This window comes from Schistocerca piceifrons, chromosome 7 (genome assembly GCF_021461385.2).
Source record: "Schistocerca piceifrons isolate TAMUIC-IGC-003096 chromosome 7, iqSchPice1.1, whole genome shotgun sequence".
Classification (NCBI taxonomy): Eukaryota; Metazoa; Arthropoda; class Insecta; order Orthoptera; family Acrididae; genus Schistocerca; species Schistocerca piceifrons.
Window position 1 is genome coordinate 481,704,744 of NC_060144.1, and position 17,545 is coordinate 481,722,288.

At 37.6% G+C, this 17,545-nt stretch overlaps 1 protein-coding gene across 1 annotated transcript in view; it reads left to right on the plus strand.

Annotated features, from left to right (window-relative positions):
* Window positions 1-17,545, plus strand: part of LOC124805129 (post-GPI attachment to proteins factor 2-like) — a 152,156-nt gene that overhangs the window by 35,047 nt on the left and 99,564 nt on the right. Inside the window, exon 2 of the mRNA XM_047265585.1 lies at window positions 8,358-8,683. Within this exon, the coding sequence (XP_047121541.1) occupies window positions 8,522-8,683 (162 nt within the window). The 5' untranslated portion in view covers window positions 8,358-8,521. The remainder of the gene's footprint in view (window positions 1-8,357; window positions 8,684-17,545) is intronic.

Below are 17,545 nucleotides of genomic sequence, written 5' to 3' on the forward strand. Positions count from 1 at the left end.
TATATACAATACATCATTTGTTTCTATTAAAAAATTCATCAATGGAGTATAAGGAGTTGGCCACTAGTAAGTCTTTCAGGCTCCTTTTAAACTGGTCTTTATTTGTAACTAAATTTTTGATGTTTGCTGGCAAATTATTGAAGACGAGTGTTCCTGAGTAGTGGACCCCTTTTTGAACTAAAGTAAGTGCTTTTAAGTCCTTGTGCAGATCATTTTTGTCCCTGGTATTGTACATATGAACTGAGCTGTTTGTTGGAAAAAGAGAGATATTATTTAGGACAAATTTCATTAAGGAGTAAATATACTGAGAGGCAGTAGTTAGTATACCCAGTTCTTTGAAGAGGTTTCTACAGGACGTCCGTGAATTTACTCTACAAATAATACGTATTACACGTTTTTGGACTCTGAAAACTTTTGTTTGACTTGAACAGTTGCCTCAAAATATACCATATGACATTATGGAATGAAAGTAGGCAAAGTATGCAAGCTTTTTCATTTTTATGTCGCCTATGTCTGCTAACACTCGAATTGCAAATACAGATTTGTTAAGGCGTTTCTGCAGTTCTGTGGTGTGCTCCTCCCAACTGAATTTATTATCGAGTTGTAATCCCAGGAATTTAAGACTGTCAACCTCTTCTATCTGCTCTTCTTCATACTTTATGCATATGTTGGGTGGAAACCTCTTACAGGTTCTGAATTACATATAGTGAGTCTTTTCAAAGTTTAATGTCAGTGAGTTGGCTTTAAACCATATATTAATATCCATGAAAATATCATTAGCAGATCTTTCTAGAACTACATTCGACATACTATTTATTGCAATACTTGTGTCATCTGCAAACAAAATGAACTCTGCTTCTGGCAGTGTAACTGATGAGAGATCATTAATGTACACAAGAAAAAGCAATGGCCCTAAGATGGATCCTTGTGGGACACCACGTGTAATTTCTTCCCATTTTGATGATGACTGATGACTTAATTCACTACTCCCTTGCACTGACACCCTTTGTTTCCTGTTAGTGAGATATGACTTGAGCCATTTTGCAGCACTGCCCGTGACACCATAGAATTCTAATTTATTTAAAAGGATGTTGTGGTTCACACAGTCGAATGCCTTTGAGAAATCACAGAAAATACCTGCTGCTTGTAAATTGTTATTTAATGAATTAAGTACATTTTCACAGTAGGTGTAAATAGCCAAACTGTGTTCTTGATAATATGTTATTTGTGGTCAGATGGTTGAGAAGCTGCCTGTACATTACTTTTTCTAAAATTTTTGAGAATGCTGGCAAAAGTGAAATTGGTCTGTAGTTTGATGGTATCTCTTTATCCCCTTTCTTGAATAGAGGCTTAACATCTGCATATTTTAGCCAGTCAGGAAATGTCCCAGTTATAATTGACTGGTTACACAAGTAACTTAGAATTGTACTAAACTCACAAGAACATGCCTTAATTAACTTTGTTGATATTTCATTGTAACCACTAGAATGCTTTGTTTTTAAAGATTTTATTATGAAGTTATTTCTTTTGGTGAAGTGAGTGACATATTCATGTACCTGAAGTTGTTTGTAAAGGCTAGTTTCAGATATTCAAGGGCATTATTTACTGGTCCTGACAATCCCATCTATATAAAGTACTTGTTAAATAGATTTGCCGCACTATGCCCATCGGTTACTAATGTGTCATCTACCCTCAGTGCTATTTGCTCCTGTTCCTTTCTGGTTCTACCAGTCTCCTCTTTCACTATATCCCATATTGTTTTTATTTTGTTCCCTGACATTGCTATCTTCTTCTCGTAGTGCATTTGTTTAGAAGTCTGAATTACTTTTTTAAATATTTTACAGTATTCGTTGTATTTAGCTAAATCATCAGCATTGGAGCTATTCTTGGTCGACAGATACATTTTACTTTTTGTCTTACAGGAAATCTTTATTCCTTGTGTAATCCATGGTTTTATTATAGACTTCTGTTTAATTTGAGTAACTTTTAGACAATAACAGTTTAAAGCTCTGCATCTTACTTGGTTCCCTGAATCACTGTAGTTGGAATGCTATGAAGAGGCCTCCATTGAGACCACTGCTTGGTCTTACCTCAGTCTGTTTCCTATTGAGAGAGAGAGAGGTGGTATAAGATTCCCTAGAAAACCATATGGGATCTGTATTTGTCAATCCTAAGATGACTGGAAGCTGTCTTGAATGTCAATGGTTTTCGTATGTTGTCCCCTGTATGTGTTTAAATTTATTTATAAGTACGTCTGCAGCTTTTATACCAATAACGTTTACTTTTTTTAGTTATTCAGATCTGATTGACCAAAGATTGTGGTTGATGTAGCTTTTATTATTGTTGTCTGAAAAATTGCATGTGTACCTATTTTCTTCTTCTGTTGAGTATATAGCTACAAGAGCTTTCTTGTACTTCTTACGTTAAACTGTGATCCTTTTTATGATTCATAAATGCTTGCTCACATACTGTAATACTTACTATAAGTATTGATACACTGCACCTCCATGTTCTGTGTTTGTCTCCCAAAATTAGATATTTGGTTGGTGCATAAGTTCGTAGCATTGTTCCATAAGTTTAATAAACACAACAAATACACATAGTGGAGACTTTAGCCATCAACAATATATTCTACTTCACAACAGTCTGCCAATGCCAGGGGTAACGTTTTGATTCTGTGACTGTAGAAATTGTTTGGTTTTCAGGGGAAGAACTTTTTGAGCCATGTTTTGAGTGGGTTTTCATATGGAAAAGAAGTTCCTTGTAGGTTATTCAATAGGGAGTGGAAAAGGTGAAAATCTGAGGGCACGGGTTCAGGTGATAAAGGTGGATGTGGAATGGCTTCCCAACCCACCTCTTGTATAGTGTTTTTTGTCAGTCTAGCAGAATGTGGGTGGGCATTATCATGGAGTAGCATCACTTCACAGAGTCTTCCTGGTCATTGTTCTTGGATTGTGTCTGCAAGATGTCTCAGTTGTTGGCAATATATGTCAGTATGATAGTTACACCTCAGGAAGAAATTTGTAGTAAACCCCACCATCACTGTTCCACTAGATGCATAATGTTATTTTTGTGAATGCGCACAGGTCTTTGCACAGGGTGCTGCTGCTTTGTTTGGACTCAGCAATTACTTTTTTTTCCCTATGTTAGCATAAAGACATCATTTATCATCACCAGTAACGATACAGGATAGGAATGGTTGGAGTTCTTCATGAGCCAATTGATGACAAGCAAGCAGAGATGCACACAAGGCCACCCACTGATTTTTGTGATTTTGGATTACAGCATTTGATACACTTACACCCAATTTTTGAACTGTCCTCATTGTGTGAAAATGTTGCACAGTGATGGAATGATCACATTTGCCACTTCTAGAGTACACTGATGTGGATCATTGTGAAAAAAAGAATACAACCACCCATCAATGTACTGTCCACTCCTCTGACACAATGCCTATTAGATATGGTGTGCCACAAGGCTCAATCCTGGGACCCATACTGTTTCTGCTATACATTGATGACATAAGCACGAAGCTTGCTACAGGACATACCACAGTATTTGCCGATGACACGAGTATACTAATAACAGGTACTGATACAGAGGACCACTACCAAAAAATTAAACCGCTTATGTCGTCACTCAGCAAATGGTTCAACGAGAACAAACTGATTATAAATATACAGAAAACAATGTACATCAGCTTCAGACTCTCATCCCAATAACAAGAAATGCCCAATGTGATTCTCAATAACCAAGAGCTTATGTGTGTGTACTCTGTCAAGTTTCTTGGCATATGGCTTGAAGAAAATCTTAAGTGGGAGACTCACACAAATTATATCTTAAAAAAGCTATCAACTATGTGTTACATTTTAAGGATACTCAAAAAATCGGTCACAAAATCTGTTCTCATACATGTATATTATGCTTACTTCCACTCTATGTTACAGTATGGAATCATATTTTGGGGGAACTCACCTGGGGGTAGCTATATTTTCAAAATGCAAAAAAAGGCTGTATGCATAATATGTAACCTAAGACATAACAAATCATGTAGACAACATTTCAAAACAAATGACATTATGACACTGCCCTCTGCTTACATTTATAATATCGTCTCATTTGTCAAGTCATACCTGTTCAGCAATGACTGCACATTAAAATTAAATGGAGATATTCATAACAATGCAACAAGGCAGCAATCTGACCTACATATGATTCAGTCCAGAACTACCTGCTACCAAAAAAGTGTTTTAAATGTTGGGATACAAATGTATAGTAATTTACCAAATGAAATCAAAGCAACAAAGAACCCAAGAGCCTTCACACATTAGTTAAAAAAATATCTCTTGGACCAATGCTTTTATGCAGTTGAACATTTTTTTGAAAGGGGTTAAATTGTATACTGTGCATGTCTATGAAATATACTGGATTATTTTACTATACATTTGTATTGGCTGTTTGTATTTTACTATACAACATTTGTATTTACTGTCTTGTTAAAGATAGATAATTTCCTCATTCCAAAATAATGTAAAATCAATTTATTAAAAATTACTTGCAAATATGTTCTCTTGACCTGTCCAATATTATATGTACAACCATACAATTCTATGATTTGTATTGACTGTTTTGTTTAAGATAGATAATTTCCTCACTATAAAATAATGTAAAAATCAATTTGTAAAAATTACTTGTAAATACACTCTCTTGACCTGTCCAATATCATATGTACAACTGTACAATACTATGATTGCCTGGACCAATAAAATACAACACAATACAATAATTAATGTGTTTAAACAATGTTCATCGATCACCGAAGGTCTTCCTGAATGTGGAGAGTCACTAATGTCAAAACAAACCTTCTTAAAATAAGAAAACCATTTTCTTGCCATGCTCTGTCCATTGACATTATCCCTGTACACATCACAAATGTTCCTGGCTGCCTCCCTTGCTGTCACCCCTCTGTTGAACTCAAACAAAAGAACATTTTGGAAATGTTCTGATTTCTCCACTCACTTATCTCCAGTGACCATATGTAAACTGAAATAGCAACAGTGAACTTCAAATGAAAAATGACAGTTGATAAATAAACCCAAAGCAGCCAGAATACCAACATGCAAAACAAAAATGCTTCAAATTTATGCACCAAACCATACCAAAATAGCTCTGTAACTCTTATTTCATCAAGAGCTTTGAAATTCTAGATTTAGATGAAGGAATTAAATGTTGAATTCTCTTCTACATTAAATGAAGTGATAGACATAATTAATTATACCTAAAGGCTTACGATAATATTACGTAACTGCTCCGATTGATGCCAGGTACTAAATTCAAGACTATCATAAAGAACACATTAAACAGCTCTACTATCTTACACATGACAATGATCTCTTATCCTCTTCCATAGTCTCAAAACTTACAAAAATTGCATCAAACATTTTATTTATCTGTTTCATTTTCAACAGCAAAAATACACTAACCACAAATAATGTCTGCAGTCTTGGTTTTGTGTTTTCTTGAATTTTTTTCTCATGTTAGACATGCAGTTTACCTTTGGATCTTCAGCAGTGTTGTTTGTGCCCTTTTTTCACACTATATTTTGTTGACAGCCAACTGTCTACCTGTCAACAGACAATGAGTTGTAAATATTCTGTGGGGAAAATGATGTCACCTTGCAGGTCGACTGAACCTGCCAATACTGGATGTTGGCTTCATCTCATAACACAATAATGAGTGTGGTTTCAGTTGCCTGATACTGCAGTCGTGTGTGCAAGTTGCATTTGTGTGTGTGTGTGTGTGTGTGTGTGTGTGTGTGTGTGTGTGTGTTGTGGGCAAAGACCTTAATGGCCGAAAGCTTTAATTGTGAGAATCTTTTTGTTGTGCCTAACTGCAACTCAGCATCTCCACTATATGGTGAGTAGCAACTTTCCTCCTCTAATATTGTTACATTCCTTCCTCGATCTTCCATTTTTTAAAGATATGGTGTGAACAGAACTTGGACAACATTTCTTTCTTTTTATATTAGTTTTTGGAATGTAGATTGAGGTGACAGATTGGTATGTAGTGTAGCCTAAGGGCTAGATTATGTTTGACTGTGACAATGTGGTTATAAGTTGGCGAATCCAATGAATGTGAATACAAAATCTTAGATTTGGTTACATATTGATCAGTATCATAGCCTGAGGTGTAGATTATATTGAAAAGTGGCAGTTTTATTGTGAGTTGATGAAGCAGTATTGGGAGTATCACTAAATCCATATTTTTTAAATATATATTTTTGGGCATATATAGTTGTACATGGTTACAATCTTGCAAACAAGCTGAGACAGGCATAAATCTTCAATTTTAATCTCATTGTGATAATCAAGACCTCAGGCAGGAAATAGGTAGTGTACAAATTGATTTTTTATAAAACAAAATATTGCACGGTAAATATATCTGCCTCCTGACCTCAGCAATTACACACATTTGGAACAATTTCTCTTAATACTTTATAACAGAGTGCATGGTGACAAACTGATCTGTAGCACAGCTGGAGCTCCAGGTTAGGTTCAAAGGTGACAGTTCGGTAGTTAGTTGCCAAAGCAGTATCTAACACTTCAGTTAATCTTTCAACACACCTGGACACTTAAAAACTGTACCTCGAAATGATCCTGCTCACAATGACAGTGTAAGTTAATTGAGAGTTTCACCTCACAAACTACAATGTCCTCAAATTATTATTTGCAAATGATAAAAAGTTTTGGAGTAGGAAATGATTTGTTGACACACTATTACTTATCTTGATGGTCCTGTGTTATCAAAGATTAATAATCAAATTAGGACATTATTGTTATTCACTGCGCATGACCTGTGATAACCTTCTTTGGCTTGCACTGTATTATAATTTAAATCTCTTTTTGATCTTTTTTTCTTTTTGAAATAAAAGTTCAATAAATACAATCTTTTAGCTTTCCTCATTTATTCATAACAATGTTTTGTAACACACTTGAGCCAAAACTGTGCCAAGCAAATGCTGTTTTCACTCTGAAAACACTGAGTCCAAATTAAGATTAAATTGAGCCATGCAGTCACAGTTGCAAACACTTTTACAACATTTTGACACTGAAAGTGATGTCTACTTCTTTGTTAGAACTTATAATATGGTGACAGATTTATTATCCAAGTAATTTCACTACAAGAGCCACATTAAAATTTGCTTGAAAATTTACACTAACAAATTACATTCATGATTTCTTTATAAATATTTTTTGACAGAATTACAAAACCTTCCATGCTTGCTTTGGGCTTTAACATTCACCCACACCAAATAGAATGTTAATTAGTATAACCATTCTTCCAGGAAATATGACTCTTCAAAATTGAGGCCTTTATAAATATGAAAATTAGACAAATTATGTGACATTAACAGTACAGTGTTTTGCATATCCATATTATTAATTGGATTAGTTAACTACTTCATTTAAAGGAAATGAGTATCATAATTGGACAGTACTGTATCGATGCAATACCGTGAAGCAGTATAGAGACTGAAAGAAAAACTCTGACAAAGGAAACATACACATGTATCATGTGTTATATTATTTGTGTGTAAGGTATTCTACAATGTGTGAATCTGTCATTTCATCACTCATGTCACTGTTATTAACTCCTTTCTGAATGAGCAAGTACATTTAACTTTGAATGCAATTTGCTCGTGCATGTGTCTCCATTTTGTGCTGCAAAGTAGCTTTCTAGTTTTACACTCTTAACACTGCAAGCTGTTTTGTGTGTGTTGTCTTGCTAGATATAATTATTTCACCCATATAAATATAGCTGGAAATCCTATTACTTTGTATTACTTTCTTTTAGTGACTTTTTTTTAAAAAAAAAAAAAAAAAAAGACGTGGTTAACCACTACGAAAATGTGTATGTCATGTGAGTTCAAGATAGAGCAAGTCTAATGAAAAAGGACATGTGTGATGTGAACTATGTATAAAACATGTTCATTACAACACTGGATCATGGTGCTTCACTAATATGGTGTAGTTTGCTACGCGCACTGCAATATTTTACTCTGAAATTTCCTGTTTGTATAAATATAATAGCTTAGGAAAATAGTACTTTTAGTCCTTGTCTTTTCATAGTATATTTGTATTTTGTATGTGAGAAATAAGTATAAGCAAAATTTATTGAACAGTTGACAGGTAGGACCTCATGGGGGGTTGCACAAATAATTCATTGTTATAGAGACACATAATTCTTTGAAGTATCTTGAGATTAATGAATAAAGCAAACTTATTTCAGAAACTCTAAAATTTGTGAAAGTAGATGAGAAATAAAAATAAGAGTATTGATTTCTTTGTTTCTTTCAGGTATCATTTGCTGGAGGTAATTGCTGTTGCAAGCTGAGAGTTCTCAGCATGGAAATTTTGCTAAAGACAATATTCCCCTACTTCTGGAAAGAGATGCTATTCCTAAAGACCAAATTCAATATTTATTAACATCAGAAATACCCCATAATTTCAAGTTTTTTACAATGGAAGGAAATTCCATTTGTAACAGAGCAGCTGTCGTATTCCTCATAAGTTTTCGACAGTTGTGTCTAGTGACAGTTTCCCTACCACTTTGTGCATTGCTCATTTGTTTTGTTACTGCATATATCTTCCAACAAGATGACATCCATGAGACTCATTGCAGGGTGAGTTAAAACAATATCAATTTCTTTATTGTTATAAATGTATTTTGAAAAACTCCCCACATAATGTTTTTTACAGAATTTTTTTTCTTTGCTTAAATGCGTAGCACATGTAACACTTTTCTGAGGTATCACACTACACATTGGGTTAGTTCATGCTCAGATGCACTTGCAAAGAAATTACTGAAGAAATGCACACTTTTTTATTTTGAAATTCATTACACAATACTCCTTAAACTGTTTACAGATGAGAAATAGTTAAATAAAAATAAGTTATATTCATATTGAAATAGATGGAATCAGGTTTGTAGTATATCAGATTTTTGGAGCAACATGTTTTTTTCTGTTGCTAAAGAAGGAAAAACAAAGTAAATAAAGACACAGAAAGCCACAGAAAAATGTAAAGGGAAGGCCTAGATGAAGAACATCTAATGTCACTTCATCCACCTGTTCTAATACCTTCTTGGGAATGAGCAGATTCCAGTATTTATCTTCTACCGCAAAGTATTTAAATTTTTTCAAAGTGTACAAGGCATAGATGAATTAATTTATACTTAGCTTTTTGACATTGTTGAAGTTCTTAGTGATGTCTCCCAGGGTGCTGTTGCTGCTTCTTGTGCAAGTTTATAAAAAAAGGTTCTGGTAAGAAGTTTGACATTCGTCTGTAAATAAAAAGTCTTGGCCATGACGTCAGTTTCCACCATATGGTTTACTTACAAATTCTGATACACTTCCATACTGGTTGCAATATTCACAAGTATTAGTGATGGTAACAGTTTGTAGGGTGACCCTCAAAACACTTTCTACTTCCTGCCATCCCTGACACAACCAAGCGCATCGTCTCCCTCAAGATGTCAAAACCTCCAGGTTCAGGGTGAAGTTATTATTGTGGATTTTGTCCACAAGCCTTTGACATAGGTTAAAACTATTACAAAAACTAGAAAAATGTGAAACTTACAGGTTGATAATAATACTTACAGTAACTACTGGTAATTATTTATGTGAATGTGATGTTGACAATGGTATATTCAATTTGACATTCGCATGTTTCACATTCCGATTGTGAAACAGGTGTTTTGCAGTTTTGTGTTTTTCTACAAATAGGTTACATCTGTTTTATGTTCCATATCAGGATTCACAAATAATAAAAGTAATTTTGGTGTGAACAGTTTTGTGAATTAATCATGCTTTTTAATTCAGAGTTACAGTTCAATTTTCATATTTCAAATGTAGCTATTTTCTGTTTGGGGTAAAATTGACATAAACTAGGATGCATTTCAGTGTCTCTGTGTCCTAAGTTTTCAGATGAAACATAAAGATCTGAAAGATATTTAATTACTTAGTTAATATTATTGCACAATTTATAATTTTCATCTTTTGGTTTGTTACTGAAATTAACATGGATATTTCTATGATGTTAATGTTCAGACATTTGTTTACATGTAATATGCATTTTGTTTGTTTCAAAATTTATGTTTTCTTGATAATTGTGCAGCTGTGAAATTTGTTGTAAGTCTACATTGAAGATAATTTTTGATAAACTGCAAAATCCAAATTGCATTTCTTGTCTATAAAACTTATAGGGTGTGTACAGGTGTTATCGGTCAAAATATTGTGTGAACAGGTTGTAAGGATGAACTAGAATGTTTTACTGTATCTATTGATACCATCTCGATAATGTTACGAACAGCAGTTGAAGTGATGAAGATGAAAATAAGCCACAACAGTTTGATAGCTAAGATTGACATTCCTGATACATTAATGAAGTGTAGTTGGAAAGACAGCATTTGGAAGTCTAGCAACGTAGTAATCTTTAACAGATTGTAACATTCTGACAGTTAGATGCAATTTCAATTGAACAACTCTCTATAAGTGTTCTAAAAAAACTTCCTTGTTTTATTCAAGCTATCTTGCTCTTAAATTTAATATGTAGTATATTCCAAGATTTTGAATATATGCTGGCATAATATTCTAAGACACTGTTCCCACCATCTTCCACCCCCCCCCCCCCCCCCCCCCCCCCCCTCTGTGTGTGCTACAGAAGACTGAAGATGAGTAAATGATATTATAAAACAATGTTTGAAAGACTAGGTGACATCTTCAATCTAGAATACAAGCTTCCATTGCTGGGAGTTAAAGAGGAATACAAATGTAAATAAATTGTACAGAGAGCATACTGAGAATGACTTATTGTAGGATTTCAAAAGAAGGAAGTCAATTAAGGACCTAGTAGTCAAGGTTCAAATTGTGGAATGGATAAGGAAATGCCAATCCCGGTTAAATATGAAACTGATTGATACTTGACTCTATCTCCATCGCATCATCTACAGATTGTTTGGAGATGGGGAGGGAGAGGGAGTGGAGAGGGGAGAGAGAGAGAGAGAGAGAGAGAGAGAGAGAGAGAGAGAGAAGAAGAAGAAGAAGACGAAGAAGAATAGTGTTGTAATTTATTAGCAGAAACCAGTTAAAATCTTGAGAAGATCTCAGTTATTGTCAGAAAAACTTTACATTGTATGACCATATATGACCAGTCTTCATAGCCAGTACAACTTATAAAATATAAAGGAAAAAGCTGTGAGTTTTAACCTGAAGAAGAGCCCAGCTATTTACATAATTTTGCTGAGTGATCCACAAAACTTTCATAATAAATTTAAAAACTGGCAAATACTCAGGCATTTACTAGAACAAGTTTAGAATCAGTGGAAAATCTGGGATGGAATGTAACAATAGTATGAGAAAGAAAGTTGCTACTCACCATATAGCAGAGATGCTGAGTCACAAATGGGCACAACAAAAAGACTTTAACAATTTAATGGGAGGAAACATTCCACGTGGGAAAAATTATATATAAAAACAAAGATGAGGTGACTTACCGAACAAAAGCGCTGGCAGGTCGATAGACACACAAACAAACACAAACTTACACACAAAATTCAAGCTTTCGCAACAAACTGTTGCCTCATCAGGAAAGAGGGAAGGAGAGGGGAAGACGAAAGGAAGTGGGTTTTAAAGGAGAGGGTAAGGAGTCATTCCAATCCCGGGAGCGGAAAGACTTACCTTAGGGGGAAAAAAGGACAGGTATACACTCGCACACACGCACATGGATATGTGCGTGTGTGCGAGTGTATACCTGTCCTTTTTTCCCCCTAAGGTAAGTCTTTCCGCTCCCGGGATTGGAATGACTCCTTACCCTCATGGATATGTGCGTGTGTGCGAGTGTATACCTGTCCTTTTTTCCCCCTAAGGTAAGTCTTTCCGCTCCCGGGATTGGAATGACTCCTTACCCTCTCCTTTAAAACCCACTTCCTTTCGTCTTCCCCTCTCCTTCCCTCTTTCCTGATGAGGCAACAGTTTGTTGCGAAAGCTTGAATTTTGTGTGTATGTTTGTGTTTGTTTGTGTGTCTATCGACCTGCCAGCGCTTTTGTTCGGTAAGTCACCTCATCTTTGTTTTTATATATAAAAGACTTTAACAATTGTAGCTTTTGGCTGTTAAGGCCTCTGTCAACAACAAAGGACACACACACACACACACACACACACACACACACACTTACACTCATGCAAATGCAACTCAATGCTATGATTGCAGTCTCAGGCAACTGAAGCCACACAGAATCAATTTTCTTTTTCTTCTTCTCTCTCTCTCTCTCTCTCTCTCTCTCTCTCTCTCTCTCCTCTCCTCTCACCCCCACCCCCACCCCCTCCCACCCCCTTCCACTGATTTCATTTTTTGAGTGTTTTACATCTGCATCATGCAAGGCAGCAGTATCACGAATTATAACAGATGTGTGAAATCAGTCACATGTGTTTGTTGTTGGCATAACAGTATGTTAAAATGCCTGTTCTGTTTGGACAAATTATTTAATTTGAATCAAACAGATATCTTTCTCCCCATATTAAACACAAATAAGCCTATTACAGTTTATGAAACTCACAGACAGTATAAGATTACATCTACTTTTTCACTATCAAGTGTTTGATTTTTTTCCAACAAAAATTGTACAGAATCAATTGTTTTCCTAAATTATATACATTATGATACTTTTATGAGATATTGTAAAGGAAAATGAAAAATGAACACGTGTATGATCATAATCATTTGGTCATACACCTATCTACATAAACTCTTTGTCTTTAAATATGTCTGCTTGTGTCTGTATATGTGTGGATGGATATGTGTGTGTGTGCAAGTGTATGCCCGTCCTTTTTTCCCCCTAAGGTAAGTCTTTCCGCTCCCGCGATTGGAATGACTCCTTATCCTCTCCCTTAAAACCCAAATCCTTTTGTCTTTCCCTCTCCTTCCCTCTTTCCTGACGAGGCAACCGTTGGTTGCGAAAGCTAGAATTTTGTGTGTGTGTTTGTGTTTGTTTGTGTGTCTATCGACCTGCCAGCGCTTTTGTTCGGTAAGTCACATCATCTTTGTTTTTAGATATATTTTTCCCACGTGGAATTTTTCCCTCTATTATATTGATATCTACATATACATCCATACATGACAAATTACTGTGAAGTGCATGGCAGAGGGTACCATCCCTTGACTAATTACTAGGGCTTCTTCCCACTCCATTAACCTCCCAGGGGCTCATCATTCATTTACTGGGTACAGGCTTAGTGACCCTGGGTTCCTGAGCTGGAGACTGGTAAGTGCTGCCACTCCCCTGCTATCGTAAGCTATGGGCATGCTTCAGTGGCCACGGTGGTGGAATGTTGTGTGTTTTGGAGAACAGGGCCTTGCCTGGACCAAAAGGATGGTAGACACCTCTATAGAAAAACCGTCAACCTCAAAGCGTGCTACGTGCTGCTGAGGTGAATGGCTGTTGAGGTACAACAATCTCTAGCAGGCAACCTCTGGGACACCTGCCACCACCCAATTTTATACGGTTTCTTTAAGCATGCAGTGCACTGCCTGGTCAACATTTGTTTCCCTAGTGTCTCGTGGAGTCCCTATGGAATGGTCTCATCAACCAACTACTCTTGATGGGGTGGGTGTATCGTCAGGTAGTACCGACACCCACTCATCAAAGAGAGCTCAGTTGGTCAGTCGTCCTGAGAAGAAGTCTCAGAATCATAGTAACAGGGCACTAGTGTGCCATAACACTTTCATTTTAATCAAGAGAGTAGGGGGAACCTGTGAAGGTCTTCCCTTCCTGTATTCACAAGGTGTTGGAGGCTATTGCTGGGTCCCTAAAAAGTGTCAAATGACTTTTTAATGGAACGCCTCTACTTGAAACTGCTATTTCAAACCAAGTATATAAGTGTCTGGGATGTAAGGTTTTAGGTGACCACTCTTAACTTCCATAAAGGTGTGGTTACCTGCTCCGACATAATGGAGATTGACCCTGTGGAGTTACGTGAAGAATGGAAAAATATGGGTATCACAGAAGTGCAGAAGTATGAGGAGAGTCAATGGCTATTGGAAGGATCTGCAACATTTTCCACTCAAGAATTAACTGGGCACATCCTTGCAGGGTATATCCATCTTAAGGTTTGCCTATTTGTTCTGAACCCAGTGCGATGCTTCAAATGTCAAAAATTTGACCATAACACTACGGATGTAATGGGAGGCTAGATGTGTAAATTGTGAGACTCCGCTCTTGAATCAGGCAATTCATGCACACTTCCTTTTAAATGTATCAACTGCTCCAGGGATCACTCACTATGGAGAAGAAAGAATGAGGTTTACAAAAAGGAAAGGAAAATTCATAAGTTGAAAGTCACGAGATGCAACCCTATGGTGAAGTTAAAAAAGCTTTCAAAGGTATGTAACCTCCGGTTTTTGTTACTCTGCTTGTGTCGGACCTTAAGAAGCCAATTGTCAAGTGTGACACTGCCACACAAACTCAGACCACAGATTCAAGTATGAGCACATGCACTTATTGGTGTACCTGTGGGGGAAAAGCTACACTCGAACCAGAAATCATTTGGAAGCCATCGGCGATGGGCTTACAACCTAAACCACATACCTTTGTCCATCATTAGAAGCCTACTAAGCCATCCCGTCAACCCAAGCAACCAGCTCTCTGCCCACCATCAGAAGCATACTAAGCTGTCCCCCCAACCCAAGCAACCAACTCCTCAAATAAGCAATGAAAAATGTCCTTCAGAAAGTAGTTCAAAGTCTAAGAAAGTGGCATTAAACCTTTGGATTGGTGAGCTCTCTCCCTCTCAGATGAGGACTTTAATTTTGAGAATATGGATTTCCACTGAGAGGAAACAGAAAGCCAGGCACCATCTTACATTCCCCACGGCCTCCTGGGTAATTTGATGCTTCTGAGGGAGAAAGACGAGATCAACCATCAATAATCAATGGCTCCCACAGGGGCTGCCGTGTTGCAGTTGAATTTAAATGGAGACCGATCACATTTGGAAGAATTACAGCTGCTGATCCAGGAGAAACCATTCTACTTCTGCTTGCAAGGAGCTCATTTTAAAGTCACTGACACACCTGCATTAAGGGGTTACCACCCCTACAGGAAGGACAATATTACTGGAGATAGGGCTAAAGGTGAAGTGGCTGTTTTCATTGATGACAGATGCCACTCCTGTCCTGTCCCTCTTACCATGGCCATACAAGCAGTTGCTATGAAAACTCTAGCACCATTTAACATCACAGTGTGTTCTTTATATCTTCCATCTCATAATCCTTTTGATGCAGGTGCACTGACAGAAATCTTCTGGGCACTCCCACACCCATTCCCCATTGTGGGGGACTTCAGTGCACACAATGTGCTGTGAGGCTGAGCTACCACTTGCTCCATGGGTCGAATTATCAAGTGACTTGTCCATTTTGAGAATATCTGCCTTTAGAAATTGGGTTATATCACAAACTTTTCGACAGTTACAGGATCTTTTTCAGCCATTGACCTCCGTTTTTGCTACCTGGCTATTGCAGACTCAGTTAAGTGGAAAGTGGTTACGGATTTACTTTCTAGTGACCACTTCCCAGCGTGAATCTGTCTACCGACTCAGATGGTGGTTGATAGACCATGAAGATGGATGATTGAAAGAGCAAATTGGTTGCAGTACAGTTGACTGGCTGTTTTTGAACAAAAGGAATGTGCGCATGAGACATTGGTCACCCTCACTTGTGAGATCCAACAGGCTGCCACAGAGTACATCTCCCAGTTTAGCAATCATGTCACACAATGGCCCGTACCTTGGTGGAATGACAACTATCGCTCAGCAATCAGAGCCAGACAAACAGTTCTGTAGATCTTCAAACACCATCCAACTACAGAAAACCTTCATGCCTTCAGATCTGTGAGAGCACATGCAAGGCAAGTGATAAAAGAACGGAAGAGGGATTCCTTGAAGGAATTCATGACTTCCATTAACTGGTCCACATCCACTGCGCAAGTTTGGGAATGAATAAGGCAGATTTCAGGCAAGGGCAGTACACAACCCCGTATGTCCTTGTTGAGAAATGGGGTCTTGGTGGACATGCCTAAGATATGGTTCAGGTTTTAGCTGAACACTTTTTTACAGTCACTGCATCACCCAGGCAATCTCCTGCATTTCAGGTGTTCCGTAGAACTGCAGAGATGAGGAAGCTCCATTTATTCTTGCATGATGAGGAAGTCTAAAGCCTTCCATTCTCCATGTGAGAACTGGAATCAGCTCTGCCTGTGGCCAGAGACACTGCTCCAGGACCTGATGAGATTCATTATGCCATGCTCCATCATCTGTGCCCTGAAGCAAAAGGACAGCTCCTCTCATGTTTCAATCAGATCTGGTTTGATGGACAGTATGGTTTGATCGACAGTACCCCATGAGTTGGAAGGAGGCAATATGAGTTTCATTAGAGAAATTAGACAAGGACCATAGCACCCATAACAGTTACCACAATGTAGCCCTTACCAGTTTACGGGTAACACTCTTGAATGCATGGTCAACTGCTGCCTCGTCTGGCTGCTCGAATCCCAAAGTCACCTGAGCCATTCCCAGTGTGGTGTAAGGTGCTACCAGTCAACACTTGATAACTTTACTGGAGAAGACAATACAAGAGTCCTTCTTAGGCCAAAACTGTTTGGTTTGTGTGTTTTTTGACCTCAAAAAAGATACAATACTACTTGGAGGTACAACAAACTTCACTAGCTTCATGAATGGGGACTACATGGACGTCTGCCACTTCTTATCCAATCTTTCCTAGAGGACCAGCTTATCGATATCGCGTTGTCGATGCCTTGTCTGACTGCTATGTTCAAGAGAATGGGGTGTCCCTAGGCATTGTACTTAGTATCACATTGTTTGCCATTGCTGTCAGTGGCATTTTCTCTGCAGTTACGAGCCCTGTCAAATGCTCTTTGCTTGTGGATAACTTCACAATCTTCTACTCTTCCTCCAATCTTACAGTGATGGTAAGGCAGCCACAGCTGACCAGCAGGAGGCTGGAAACCTGGGCCAAGACAACTGGTTTTCAGTTCTCATCAGAGTGAGAGTGTGTCAATTTTAACCATGCTTGTCAAAGTTTTAACCAACCAGTGCTCACAGTGAGGGGACAACATTTTATGTTTTCAAAAACTGTGCTCTTTTTGGGTTTATGATTTGACTGAAAATTAACTTGGCTTCCATACCTGAAACACCTATGAACAAATGGCTTCCAGTCATTCAATATTTTGATATGCCATAGTGGAAAAGCATGGGGAGATGACAGGTCCCACCTCCATCAGTTTAATAGGGCATCTGCATGATCATGTTTAGATTATGGCAGTGTGGTCTGTGGATCAGGCCATATTTGCTACCTCAAGATAGGCACTGTCCACCACAAGGGCATTCGGATATCAATGGAGCCTTTTGGACCAGCCCAGTTTAGAGTCTGTGTGCAGAGGCTGGTGAATCACTTCTCCGGATTTGGCAACTTATCT